This window comes from Sebastes fasciatus, chromosome 14, assembly GCF_043250625.1.
Source record: "Sebastes fasciatus isolate fSebFas1 chromosome 14, fSebFas1.pri, whole genome shotgun sequence".
NCBI classification, from domain to species: Eukaryota; Metazoa; Chordata; class Actinopteri; order Perciformes; family Sebastidae; genus Sebastes; species Sebastes fasciatus.
The window spans coordinates 22418963-22433969 of NC_133808.1; the positions used below are offsets into that span (position 1 = coordinate 22418963).

General features: G+C 40.2%; 1 protein-coding gene across 3 annotated transcripts in view; it reads left to right on the forward strand.

The window, feature by feature from the left end:
• LOC141782869 (ephrin type-A receptor 6-like) overlaps positions 1-15007 on the forward strand; it is a 191182-nt gene that overhangs the window by 101945 nt on the left and 74230 nt on the right. For all 3 annotated transcript variants that reach the window (XM_074659686.1, XM_074659684.1, XM_074659685.1), the window contains exon 5: positions 2043-2378. In XM_074659686.1, coding sequence (XP_074515787.1) covers positions 2043-2378 — 336 coding nt within the window. The remainder of the gene's footprint in view (positions 1-2042; positions 2379-15007) is intronic.

Here is a 15007-nt window from a genome sequence, read left to right on the forward strand (position 1 = left end):
ATGTCTAAGTAAAAAAAAAAAAAAAGAAATGGAGATTAAAGACTGAGGGCCTGAGAGGAAGACAAAGGCAGAGAGCAAGAAAGAAAGGATGTCACAGGAGGAGAGATAAAGGTGGAGAGAGAGAGTGTAAAGGCTGGATGGAGTAGACAGTGAGGAGAGAAAGGAAGGAGGGTGCTGATACCAATCTGCCCCTAGAGGAGAATAGGAGCTGATTGATGGCAGTGGGGTTGCTCTGCAGGAGGGGAGGTGGGTGGATTCTCCTTGATGGAGAGAATAGAGGAGGTGAGATAATGGCCGATAGACGCAGAAAGAGATAAAGAGAGAGAGAATGGACCTTCACTGACAGAAGTGGAGGATGGGTAGGAGGAGCTTTCCTGTCTGCTGAGACTTTTAGCAAAGGTATGGAGGGAGAGGGATGGAGGGATGGCGGAGGAGAGGGAAGCATCCCATTGTCGAGGCAGACAGTGAGCTTGGCAGGACGGGAGTGTTCAAATCCCTCCGGCCTTTTAACTCCACCCTGTTGACAGCTGGCTGCCTGCTATAGCACAATACTTACCCCGACACACAAACACATTCACACACACACACACACAGAGATCACAAAACAATACCTCAACAAGTGAATGTGAGGGAGGTGAAATAACTTAGTGTCTACTGCACAACTTATATGAAGATGTGGTGCAGCAGTAATATGTGATGTTTAACAATTAAATACTGCAATGTACCTGTGTGAATTACAGCTGTCTTTAGATATAGATTCAAGCTGCAGTGGAGCAAATATGATTAAAAAAGTTATTTTTATAAAACGGTCACTATATCCTGACAGTAGTGCATGAGACAGGTAATCTGAAAAGAAATCATGTCCCTCTGTGTCCTCCGGTGCTCCTAATGGCATCTGCAAGATTTCACAAAACAACCAATCAGAGCCGAGCTGGAGCCTGCCGTCTCTGAGCAGCTGTCAATCACTCGCCAACTCCGACTGAACGGTCAAACTAGGCAGCGCTGATCAAATATGAATCAATATACTGTTACTGTAATGCCTATTTCTAGCATAACATGTTTTCAGAAACATCGTGTAGTGTACTGTTTAGCTCTAAAATGAGAAAAATGTTGTCTCCCATCAGGGGCTAGATTTTTTAACGCCTGAAAACAGAGCCATGAGGAGGTGCAGAAGTCTAGTTTTCTCTCAGAACACTTGAATTACAATATGCTGAAAGGTTATTATGGACTTTTTGATCAATGATGCCAAAAATATACCGTCTACTGCAGATTTAAGGCAGAGGTATTCAATTAATATTCAAAGTGGCAGTTTAGAAGGTTTATTTCCTGTGCTCTCAGTTTGTATTTGAGTGTTTACTCAAAGGATTTGTGCTTTGTCTCGTAGTGGCCGCTTTTAATAATCGCCTCGGTCCGGGAACATATGGTTTTGATCCGCCCGTGGGAAGAATGAACATGCAACAGTCTGTCCATTCTTGATTAAAAGCACTGTTTGTCTTCTTTTCTCTTTTTTAGAGCACACCAACTGAAATAACCTTTCTTTGACTAACTTATTATACTCGTCGTATGATGTTTTTTACTAAACCTAACCCAGCAGTTTTGTTGCATAAACCTAACTAAGTAGTGTTATTTAATTTTTTCTTTTTTGTTTACAATGTTAACCACATGTTTAAAACTGCGATCGTAATGGTGGTCAATGGTGGATTGTGCAATTGTAGGTCTTAAAGAGAGAAAATAGAAGATGAAGAAATAGCAGAAATTCACTCACAGAGGAATAAAAGCAGAAGGTGAAAGAAAAGATCACCCTCATGTAACTTTCTACAAAACCTCATTTGGGTCAAAACCAGCTGCTAGTCTGTTAAATGGATCTATAGGAGGAGGAGACATTATGTCATTGCCATCAAGGCTTATAAGCCATAAAATGATCCACTGTTTCAACCCACACAGCTAATCGTGGCTGTTCTTTTCTTAACATCAGCTAAAACATTTTAAAAGTACCTTATAACTGATTTATCTATTCATTATTTATTTTCCTACTACTACAGGGCCTCCATCTCCTCCCCGTAACTTGATCTTTACCCTGAACGACACCTGTGTGATGCTGGAGTGGTCTCCTCCCAGCGACACTGGGGGCCGCGTGGATCTCACCTACAACGTCCAGTGCAAGCGCTGTGGCCCCGAGCCCGACCAGTGCCAGTTCTGTGAGGAGGAGTTGCGTTTCCTCCCACGGCCGCAAGGCCTGACCAACGCCACCGTCACCGTCATGGACTTCTCAGCGCACGCCAACTACACCTTTGAGATCGAGTCTCTCAACGGCGTGTCAGACATGAGCTCCTTCCCTCGCCAGGTTGCCCTCATCACCGTCAGCACTGATCAGGGTGGTGAGTAGTATTTGAATTTTACTTGATGTTTAGAGTTGTGTCACTTTTGCTACAACACTGTGATATTTAAATGGTAGATTCTGCTTTAGATTAGTGTGAAAATGTTCCCATCTATATCTACCTTTATCTCAAATATACAGTAGAGACGCATTTCATGTTTTATTTCATGACTCGTAATCCTGAAGAGAAATTGCTTTTCTCTTGAAAGTTAACATAAAACAAACAATGGAACTATGAAGAGATTTATGCATCTTTTTAAAGTGGAGTTTTTGACCACCAGTAGCGCTGTGGAGCAATAGTTTTATGAGGCAATACACATTCCTGGAAAGTAAACATGAATGCAAATGCGTTCAACACATTTTTTAGAAGTCAAAGATACACACAATGCTTTTTGGTGAGAAATACTGAACATAAACGGAAACTTTGTTTACACAAAAACTCCACAGGGCACCTTTTAATTTTTCAAAATTTCTACTGCAAAGTTCATCCACTCCTCACCAACTTGTGTTTGTATAAAACAATTTCAATAAGCCTGAAAAAGATTTTTCATTATTATTTTTTTAAATGGAATGCTATTTTCCTGTAATTGTTTGCCACATTCATCTATTGTTAGTACACAATGGCTTTTGTATACGCCTTTAAATTGTTAAATTCAGAGGACAGGTGCACTCAGGTCTACTTAGAGCCACTTGATAAATTTGAATAACCATAACTCATTGGTCATGAGTCTGAGTGTAGAATTTTTCACACTTGATCCTTGAACCCTTATCCAAGACAGGAGTTCTCTATCCTCTAAAATTCATTACCACCGTAATCCAGTCAGCATGTATTTCACTGTATATTTGGATCCATGTGCATAAACAGTTCTAAATATTTGATATTGTTAAAATGTATAGGATTGTCAGGCTGTTCTCATACACCCTTTGTAGCTATACCTACGAAAAGTAATGCTCTTTAATACGTATCCACAAAATCAGTTCGTAAGTAATCCACATACAGTAATCATGAAGTGGGAAGTTTAAAGAGCGTACAGGCACAGGCGTTCCTGTCCTGTGTGAAATCAGAAGTCAACGTTGACTTATTTGTCACGTAACTTCTGCACTTAAGTTACGTCACTTCAGTCTTCATTTTTTCACATTTTAATTTTGCATATTTTGCTAATAACACAATCTTTACTGTTGTCGTATATGTAGCCTTTGATGCAGATGGCAGAGAAAGTCAGGGTTAAAGTCAGAATGATATCAAAGATAATGTTCTCTCGTATTTTTAGTTTTTCATCCTTAACTGCTGTAAATGATGACAGGAGGCCAAGGAGACGAAAGGTTCTCTCTACCTGCCTACTTGCTCCAAATAAGGTTTTTATGCTGAAAGGCCTATATTTCCTCTGGGACAGCGGTCTGTATGGGAACACTTATGCTTTTAATTTGCGATTTGCAAACACTGTGTTTTCTGTTTTCTCCCTCCTCCTCCCTCTTTCCTCCCTTGACTATTCTCTCTCTCCATTTTTCTATTGGTTGTTTGTCTCTCCTGTTTCTATACATATTTGTTTTTTCTTTCTTCTCTCCTCCCTTCTTTCTCTCCTTCCCTCCATCCTTGTGTTGCTGTGGGAGTCTGGGAGAAATACATTTTCTCATACAGCCAAAACACATTAAATGCATTATTCTGTGTCACAGGGGACAGCTCGAGTCTTTACAGGTAACTCAATGTTACACGCAGCCTTTTTATATCATTAGGATGCCCAGTTTAGCACGTAGTCCTGGCAGGTCCCCGAGCTGTACACAAGACCCACTTCATCACTAATACACCCAGCTGCAGCTGTTTAAAATGCTCAAGGGAAGAGGCAGATTCCTGGCCATCAGCCACTGATAAACAGCCTGATGATGTATTTTACCTTGACAGAAATGAGAGGTTGGTCAGAGAGTCAATGGCAGGTGTCATTCATGTGCTATTTGATTCCACAGCCGGTTGCATGTAAGCTATAATTGTATACTTAGCAATCCAGCCCATGTGCTGATGATCCTGCTTTGGATTTCAAAATAGTTGTGAATATTTAAACAGTGCAGTATCTGCTTTTTGTGACAGGTGGTCAGTGGTGATTTCAGATCCTTTACTTAAATGGAAATACTATAGTTTGAAAAAAAACTCTATTATAAATCCATATTTAAAAGTCCTGCATTCAACATGTTACTTTAGTAAAAGTACTAATGTTTATCAGTGAAATGTAATTAAAGTATCAAAAGAAAAAATATTCAGTATGCAGAAACACACCTTGGAGAGTGTAACAATGCATGGTATTATTGGATGTTACTACTTAGTGTTGTAATTTACGTAGGTAATTCTAGGTACTTGGTAAACTACTGGTTAATTTAATAGCAAAGCCCTGTGTCATATTTTATAAACTCTTCATATGTTTTGCATGTAAAATCTTAATCTGAAAAGCATCTGAAAATTGACCTCTGACAGCTTTAACAAAAGTAGTACAATATTTATCTCGTAGTGTAGTAAGATAAGATAAGATATACTTTATTGTCCCAAAGGGAAATTTTGCTTGGGCAACAGTGCTCCACACAGCTGCAAACAACTTGAAATGATAGATAGCCAACAAGACATTAGAGTATCACATTTAAAGATGCAGTAGAAAAACATGTCAAATATTGCACATTCCCTGAGAACAATAAATATAAATACATAGGCAGTAAAGAGTAAGTATAATGTAGCGTAAAAAATGAAAATTTTAAAGTAAAGTAAAAGTACCTCAAAATGATACTAAAGTCCAGTACTTGAGTAAATGTTAGTAGTTACATTCCACCGCAGCAGATTTGCTCCTGTACTCGTGTCAAACACTGGCCAGATGTTGTTGTCTTCTGCTTCACATCTTCCCAACCGTGTGCTTTCTAAATATTTTACACACTTCTTAGTCTAACTTCTTATTTTCACACTTCAACTCGGAGCTAATTTGAAAGGATTTGTTACAGAGGCGGATATTAACATGCATATATGAGACCTGCTGTCTCTGCTGGGAATGGAGGACGATGATTCATGCACACAAATAGCCCACACAGTAGTACCAAGTACCTAGAGTGACTTAATATACAATTATTTATGGATTAAACCAGTATAGGCTATGGTTTACAAACTGCATCAGCCATTTATCCTCAAGCTCATGTCTTCATTTTTGTGAAATATAATGTATCTAAGAAGCTTTTTGACAATTACACAATACATCTCAAAGGGGTTTATCATGTAAAACAATAAATCTGAAACATTGAGGTATATCATTGGTTGCTTTTGTGAAATAACTGTAATGCAAAATACATCAATGTTAACAAGTAATTTGGCCTCATCTTCAGTGCAATTTCTTTGTTCCATGAATCCTCAAGTTGCAAATTGAATCTGAAAAAGACTTATTCATAGATAACTCTTAAAACAAGTTGGTTTTGTTTTTTTCAAAAACTGGAAGTATAAAAGTAATCTTACACCACTGACACATTTGCCACTTTGGACACACATACATGAGATGCATACACCAGGCTGTTCTCATACACCGTTCGTAAGCTATGTCTACGAAAAGTAATGCGCTGTACTTTGTATATACTGTATCCCACAAAATCAATGTGTATGTAATCGAAGTAATTGTGAAGCAGGAAGTATAAAGAGTGACAAACGCTGCATAAGGAGGAGGTTGGTGTTGATGGGTGGGTCAAAAAACACCACACTTTTGCTCAGGAGACCGATGTTCGAGTCCCGTATGAAACCAGAAGTTGATTTATTTGTCATGTAACTCCACTTCCGGAGTTATTTTATACCAAACCACAATATTTTCCTAAACCTAACTAAGTAGTTTTGTTGCATAAACCTAACCAAGTAACTAACCTGTGAAGACAGGAGTTTATTTTAAAATTAATGTACGCATGTAACGAGTGTAAATTGGCACGTGTTGCTGGACATTTGTAGGAAAACACACAAAAAATGAGGAATAACTTTGTACGATATCATACGAATCGTTGTGTGAGGGTACGTTGCCATACACAGCCAAGCACTTGTAGTAGGAACAGACTGTGTTTTACTGTGAAATGATACATACTCTTCATCTAAAACAGATTTTTCTGCTGTTGTAGTACCGGGCTATTGTAGCAGTGATTACACACAGCACTGTGAAACCCAAGATTCATTATCAACAACAGAGCATTTATGTTATTCTAAAGTATGTAACAGTGCTGCAAATACTGATTAACAGGAGCTACAACATGACCCTGGAGGAAGAATCAGGACCGTCAGCCAGGCACATTGTTTTAATGAAGAATGCCTATCGCATTGGCAGTAATATAAAACCTGCAGTGGTTTTTGAAAAGGTTTAAAGCGTGCATAAGGTCAATATATTCACTCCAACCATGCAAGCCTTATTAAGAAAAGGAAAACTTGCATGCTGCAGTGAGCCGTTTTTCTGCGACTGCACTGATATGCATACATACAAATACGGTTGCACATATGCTTCCCTAGACACATCCACCTAAACCTCTCTGTGATGGGCTTGTTTGGAAAGGTGCACAGAAAATTCTAACACCATTAGCATAGCGTTGCCATCAGCAGAAATGAGACAGCCATGTGCATTTCTCTGTGTTGTGAGGAATCAAGAGTCTCCTGTAATAATGTAGGCTGGCCATAGATAAATTAGGCGTAGTCATTAAAATGCAGATCGCCCTTTTGGTAAACGCTTAGTGTCAGTGGGGTTAGTATATGATTTGTTGTGCCTATGATAGGCTGTTTTGCAAACACACACACACACACACACAAACACACCAGTAATGTGCACATTCATGAGTGACACATAGAAGTTAAGGCGTGTGATAATTTCCTGTCAGCCATAACCTTTTCAATATTTTATGATTTATACAGTGAAGCATATCTGATGTATGCACAAGCATCAATCTTTACAACACACACACATGCACTGAGACATTGTGTGGAGAATTATAAAGCATAAGGATTAACAGCAGGGGAGTGTCTTGGCCTGGAGTAAATCCCCTTCATATTTGGAGAAAGAGAAAAAGAGTCTGGGGAAATTATGTGTGCATTTGCAGTTCTTGAAGTCGGCACCAGGAACGTGGCACTGCCGTGATCTGGCAGACTTAAAAGTTTACAGCTCGGGGAGGTTCACATCCGCCATAATGGTCTTTTTTCTCCACCAGCTAGAAGGAACTCTTGAAGGCCATCAAGAGCAGACCGAAACTCAACCTCTCATAAGCTGCACCTCGGCACTCTGGAAGTTTTCCTTGCACATAGCTCTAAAAGCAGAATTATTTTTCATCTGTGAAACAGATTAAAGGGGTCATATCATGAAAAACTCACTTTTTCAGTGTTTGTGCACAACGGGTGGGAATCGCCCCACGATACAATATTATCCCAATACTTAAGTCACGATACAATCTTTCTGCGATTTTAAACATTTTGCGATATGCTGAGTATTGTTATAAGATAGATTGCAATATATTGCGATTTATTACCTTTTTTTGTTGATGTTTTTTTCAGTTTGTCCTCGGTCGTGTCTAGAAGGGAACCAGCAAATTGGGGAAATTTTTGCGAGATGGTTAAGGTTAGGCATTGACCTTGATTAGTTAAGTTTAGTCATTGACCTTGATTAGTTAAGTTTAGTCATTGACCTTGAATAGTTAAGGTTAGGATAGGTTGTCGGGCAGCGAGTTTTTGCAGATCTCAGATCAGATTTCGCAATTTGCAAGTTACCTTTTAGACACAACCTTTTTCCTAGCCAAAATTTTGCATAACTTTAGAGCGTTATTTAGCGTTCTTCCCAACAAGCTGATATGGTTGGTACCAATTGATTCCTTAGGTTTTTTAAGTTTCATATGATACTAATATCTTCTTACTGAACTCACTACAACCTCTGAAAGACAGAATAGTGGACGTTGGATTGTTAAAAGGTTAATAGTTAATGTAATGAAAGATCGATACTTGACATCCGTGTATCGATACAATATTGCCAAGCAAATTGATTTTTTTCCTCCACTCCTTGTATGCACATATTTGGGTATCTGGAGTGCCGACAAAACCAACAAACTGTGAAATAAGACAACCCAGTCAGTTTTTTAGAGATCTAGATCAGAAAACATGTGATTCAACAACCCATTCAGATTTGGCTCCCCTTCCTATGTCACTTGCATTAGAATATATCACCCCCCATCTTAGTATCTCAACCCACGGCTTGAGAACCTGTGCAAAGGTGCACCATATTTTTCAAGCAAACCAATCTCGGCAGACTGGACTTTTGTTTGGAGGGGGGCTTAAAAAGGATCCCAAATATCAGAAAAGAGGTGTAATTGCCCATGCGCTGCCTTGCTCAAGGAACCCTGGGTGTCTTCCTAAAGTAGGTGATGGGGTCAGGAGGAAAAGAAAAGAGCCGGAGGCAGGCGGAGGACAAGTGACAGCTGGATGAGGATGTGGAAGGTTAAGTGAACAGAGGAGATGTGAAATGAGGGAGTAAACCTGAGAGGTAAATAGAGAGGGAGAGAGAAAGAGAGAGAGACTTAGGGAAAGAAATGAAAGAGGGAGAGAGAGGTGTTATGAGAACAGGAGAAGGGTGAGACAGAGACAGATGAAGTGACAGAGGAAGAAGAAGAGGGTGAAAGAAGATGAGAAGCAGAGAATGAGAGGATGATTGAGTGAGGAGACGATCGAAAGAGCAAAGAAGGCGGGGCAGAATGAAAAAGCGGGTAAATTAGCTGACAAGAAATGTGGTCAGAGGATAAAGAGTGCGGGGGAAGAGATGCAGACACTCACAGACATCTGTGCACTTGTGCGTGAGCGCTGGGAAAACTTGAAGTTATTGTTCGCCTTAATGCATTTTTTAACTAACCTAAAAAAATATATGCTCATCACCGAAACATAGGTCCATCAGGCAGAATCCAGCCGTGGTTTAGTTAACTACTTTGCTCATCAAATCAAATCAAATCAATTTATTTTTGTATAGCGTCAAATCACAACAGAAGTTATCTCAAGACGCTTTATATATAGAGCAGGTCTATGACCGTACACCATAGTTTAGAGACCCAACAGGATCCACCAAGCGCACTGTGGCCAGGAAAAACTCCCCGATTACTGGGAAGAAACCTGGAGCAGAACCGGGCGCAGGGCGGGCGGCCATCTGCCGAGACCGGCTGGGGGGATAGATAGATAGAGAGAGAGTGAGAGAGAGAGAGAGAGAGAGATAGATAGAGAGAGAGAGATAGAGAAGCAGCCACAATAGCAGTCTAGCAGCTGTAATAGCTAATACAAGTAGGACTGATAACACAAAACCAATAGTGGTGGATGGAAAGAGTGATAATACAACTATCGGAAAGCCAGCACTGTCCAGCATCTCTCCTCAGTACGTCCATGTGTATTGGTGTGGGACGTCCCTGCGATCGATGCCCGTGCATTGGTTCCTGCAGCATCAGCATGCTTGCTGGGAGCTCTTGATGTCTTTGGCAGTGATTGAGAAGTGTTATTCTCCAGGCTGCCACATTGTCACTAGGCATCAATCCCTCGTTAGCATTGGTAGTCCCTCGTACAGACGTAGTTAATTAGGGATGGTAGCAGTTGGTGTCAAGCAGCCACAATACCGGAGACCACCAAGATCCAGGTGAAACCCTGCTCCCAAGTGTACCCAGGCTCATGTTGTCATCTTGGTTACAACGGAGTCTTGTGGATTTTGCAGGGGTTGGCATACACCATATTTTCTTCTCCCCCGATTGCTTGGAAGTGGAAACACATTTCTGTCTGATGCAATTCAAGACAGCACCAACACACTAATGGACTTCGACACTAAATTGCATTTTCGCTGATATGCATTACATTTCATTGTACAGACGTCTCTACTTGTCTGGCCACAGATCTAAGTTTAGTTTAGAAATGCTTTTAGTTTATTATCATACCAAACAGCATGTATTTTATTAAAAATCTCCAGAATATAAACAAGATAGGTATCCACTTCAATCACTCTCCTTTGTAAGGCAATTTTGGCACAGATTTCTAATTTGTGATTCAGCATCGATCATGGTTTTTAATGTGACTGCCAGCAATACAGCAATTCAACCTGTATTAATTAACCACCAACTCTTGTCAATATATCTAAACAGTTGTTCATTGATCCTAATTTTTTAATAAGGCCAGTTTGTAATATAGGATTTGTGGGGATCTATTAGCAGAAATGGAACATAATATAATCACCTGAAACTAAGAATCGTTGTGTTTTCGTTAGCTTAGAATGAGCCCTTCATATCTACATAGGGAGCAGGACCTCTTCACGGAGTCCACCATGCATGTTGCTCCGCCATGTTTCTACAGTAGCCCAGAACGTATAAACCAAACACTGACTTTAGAGAGAGCCTTTCAAGTTTTTACGTTACCTTAAGGCCACTGTAGTTCTCCGACACGCTTGCGAAACTGCGGTAACGTGAGCCGCAGAGTGCAAAACTGTGGTACCGCCAGCCGCCGCCTGACTTCCGTTGCTCCTAAAGTAGTGTTATTATGATAAGGATGGCCTTCTGAACGAGGCGAGCGGCGTTAACACAGTTTTGCACTCGGCGGCTCACATTATCGAAGTCTTGGAAAGGGACGAGTGAGCGGAGGGGTAGTCAGATGGTTGCAATCTGCAACCACACCACTTGATGGCACCAAATCCTACACAGTGTACCTTTAAATTTTAGACTCATGCTAAAAAAAAATCTGACAAACTTTTCATCCATCCATCCATCTGCAACCGCTTATCCCGTTAGGGGTCGCGGGGGGGCTGGAGCCGATCCCAGCCGACATTGGGCGAAGGCAGGGTACACCCTGGACAGGTCGCCAGTCCATCGCAGGGCTGACACATAGAGACAGACAACCATTCACGCTCACACTCACACCTACGGGCAATTTAGAGTCCACAATTAACCTAACCTTTTCATAGTTTTGTTAAATACTTGAAAAGTTGTGTTCTGTAAGTTTCACTCTCAAAACTTAAACATTTCTATACAGGTGTATTAATTATGTAACTTAAATCAAATATAGTGTGTATGTTGATGTATACAGTATGTGTGGTTACATTTAGTTTATTTGAAAAATATTATCTACGTGCATATGCAGCATATGGACAGGGGGGATTTGCAATGCAATCCTGGAAATAAATGGTGAAAGGGGGTGGACAGGTGGATGACGCAAAGGACGAGGAGGAAGAGGAGGAGAAGGAGGAAATGGCCTAGAAACAGGAGAGTTGCTTTAATCATAGGAAGCAGCTGGATAATTGTGTATGTCACTGAGAGCAATCAGAGACCGATCAGGTTCTCAGTTGCAGCGACGCATCAGAACATTCATGCAGCAAACTTGAGCGACTCTAATCAGACGGTCTTTTGTAGATGACAAGCCGGTGGGTAAATTTAACAATCTGAGATCTGCATGATGATATGGAATAACGTGGGAGGAGCTGGCGAGGTGAATGAAGCTCATCGACTGCAAGTGTCCAGATCATTTTCATTAGCCTCACTCACCTGAAGGAAGATGTAGAAATTGTGCAAATATATTATACCATCATCCACAAAATCAAAGTTAAACCATGCATTACCTCAGGGTTAATGTTGATGTCGTGTTAGTGCGACTATCATAGCAAAACTGAATGAAAGCATGCAATCAAACCTGTGTATAACTGGTGTAATGTCAGTCAGTATATAGCACTGATTACATTGGCATTAACCATCACTATCCTTATCATCTTCATCTGTCTTTCTCCAGTAAACGGTGCAGACCGCACGGATATGCCAACACCGTGCATAATATGAGACTTCATCAAAATCTAAATTGATTTGAAAATGTGCTTACCTGGCATGCAAGCTTACTACACCATGCACACAGAGGGTCGGGAGTTAATGGTGTGCAGAATAGGGTGTAGTAATGAAAGATGAATAAAAATGATGATTCGATGTTGGTGCAGAATGCTCGGGGATGCCGCCCATCACAGCAAACCTTATCCACACATATTCTAGTGCCAGTATCAAGATATTATATAGTGTCATCACAACATCTTCAATTGTAGATCACTGTGGGTAGTCGATTACTCGTCTCTAATTTCTTATGAAATATTTAATTTTAATTCCATTGTAAGGAATGGTTAAAGGAGCAATATGTAGCACAGCTACATTTAAAATGGGTAAAAGCAGTCCAAATTCAAAACATTGATGTGACTGATAACAGTCAGCGTCAATTTATGCAATTTCAGGGTTACCTTCCATACATGACCGCGTTAGCCTCTGGCCACCAGCAGTAGTCAGAATCACTTCACCGGCTGTGTGTCTCGAATACTCGCTGCCTTGACAACCCAGCTGCACATGGACCACAGAGAGATGTGCTGAGGCTTTTCAGGTCGGTAGAATCTAATGTTAACGTTTTCTCTGTTGATCCAGTTTGTTTGCTTGCTTCCATGGCTGCAGAAGGCTGTGTCTGCGTGCCAGTTTGTTTCATGTGTGGCAACGGGGTGTGGAAACGGGCAGTGGACGGGATCACACCGAGCAAAACAAAAACGATCCGGACCGGAATCAAAATTTCTAAGGAGAACATGCTGGTCGGAGAAGCCAGTATTTCAATTTCCTTAATCTCTGATGACATAATGGTCTTTTTGTGATTTATTACACTAAATATATTACATATTGGTCCTTTAAAATATAGACATCCTAAACCCACTGCAGTAATAAACTCTAAATATGCCAGACTTAACAGGATTACTGTTTTAACATCTTTTTAAAATGTGGCACTGACTCGGCTGACCTGACCTGAGACTGAGAGGAGGTTGTGTTGTTGTGTTAGAGCTTAAACAGTAAAAGCTTGATCTTTGTCCTTCTGTCCTGCAGTGCTTTGACTGTGAGTCTTTTAACAGCATTTGGTTTCCAGACCTCAGGAATATATAAAAGAGACGAACCGCAGAGGGCTTTAAATATAATCAAAACTATATTTAAATGAATTCTGAAATGAAAAGGAAGCCAATGCAGAACTGGAGACGTGCGTTCATAAGCCTAAGACCTCTCTCCTGTGTACTTTATTTTTGTGATGAATATTTAATTTGCTAACAACAAAAAAACAACTAGGGCAATCGATGGTTTTGAACATTTAAGAATATTGACATTGACATTCCTCTCAGCAGTTCTTTTTATTTTACATGCCAGACTCTTTAACTCCGACTCTGTTATAAATAATAGATATAACTATTGTTGCCATGTAGTAAATGCTATTATATTGACATTTTGTTCAGGTACTCCATAAAGGCTCTGTCCAATGGTAATCTTTGTATGAAATTAAGTTTTAGCATCTGACAATCTCTGCACTACAAAACCTTTATCACTTGTCTTTTATAAGCACGGGGCACTGCAAATGTATCCACATAATAGCTTCTCTTTCTCTGGACCCACAATTTCTCCCAAAATGATTAACTTCTCAGTTATATGAGTAGTGCTCGTTCTCCTCTTCAGGCTTATTGCTGTTTTAGTCTGTAAAAGGGGAATGAGCCGGATGATAAATCTTATCTATGTCTCTTAAACCCAAATTTGTCTCACCAATTCTTTTTTTTTTTGCACATTTTTGCTCCTTGATGCTATGACACATTCACACACGGTTTTCAAGATTGCTGACATATTGAGAAAGAGAGACAAATATAAAGACGACAGTCGACAGACAGACGAGGATTTTTAAGAGTTCTCGGTTTAAAGAGACAGGTCACCGGTTAAACACTGGCATCTATGCACATTTAATACGTTTTAGGCAAAGTAAATGTCACCCACCTAGGGTTCACACACTCAAATATATGTAGGACCAGAATCTAAGTCTGTAGGAGGAGATGAAGGAGAGAATGACAGACACAATAAACAACTGGAGCCACAGGGTACTTTCAACTTAAACTATATTGAAGACTTCTGCAGAAAAAAACATACTAGTGTTAATTAAACAGTGGATACAGTACTCAATACATTCAATGCAACAATGATTGTTTTAATTGAAGAAAATGAGGAGTAACAGAGTCCAGGATCCCTTTGGTTTGTACATTTAAGTTCAGCTTAAGCATAGCTTCAGTCAGATAGGGTAGTGTGTCAAGTTAGTTTCCGTGCAAAGTGCCCTTAGGTTTGTTCAAAGAAAGTCAAGTAGTAAGATGTGGGCTTTAAAGGGTAACCAGTATTTTTCAACCTGGACCCTAGTTTCCCATGTTTTTGTGTCTAAGTGATTAATGGGGACAACAACCTTTGAAACTGGTCCAGTATTGAGGGAGAGCGCTGTAGATGGCAGCTGCTAAACGAGCTGCGAGGGCAAGAGAGCAGCGTCAGTGTAACGTTACGTTCACTAAAAGTGCTTGTTTTTGTCACTGACAGGCTCAGATTGTTATTATAAGTGTCTGACAACATTATGGAAAGGACCCTACAGAGAAATAGAAAACATTTCTTACCTTTTACTCTATCCGGTCTGTTTGTTATTGTGTCCAAGTCCTGCTCAAGGAGACTTGACTTAATGTCAGACACTTATAATAACAATCAGAGCCTGTCATATAGCAAAAACAAGCAATTTTCGTGGATGTAAATGACGGTGCCAGCTTGCCCCAATAGCACCATATTGCAGCCCTT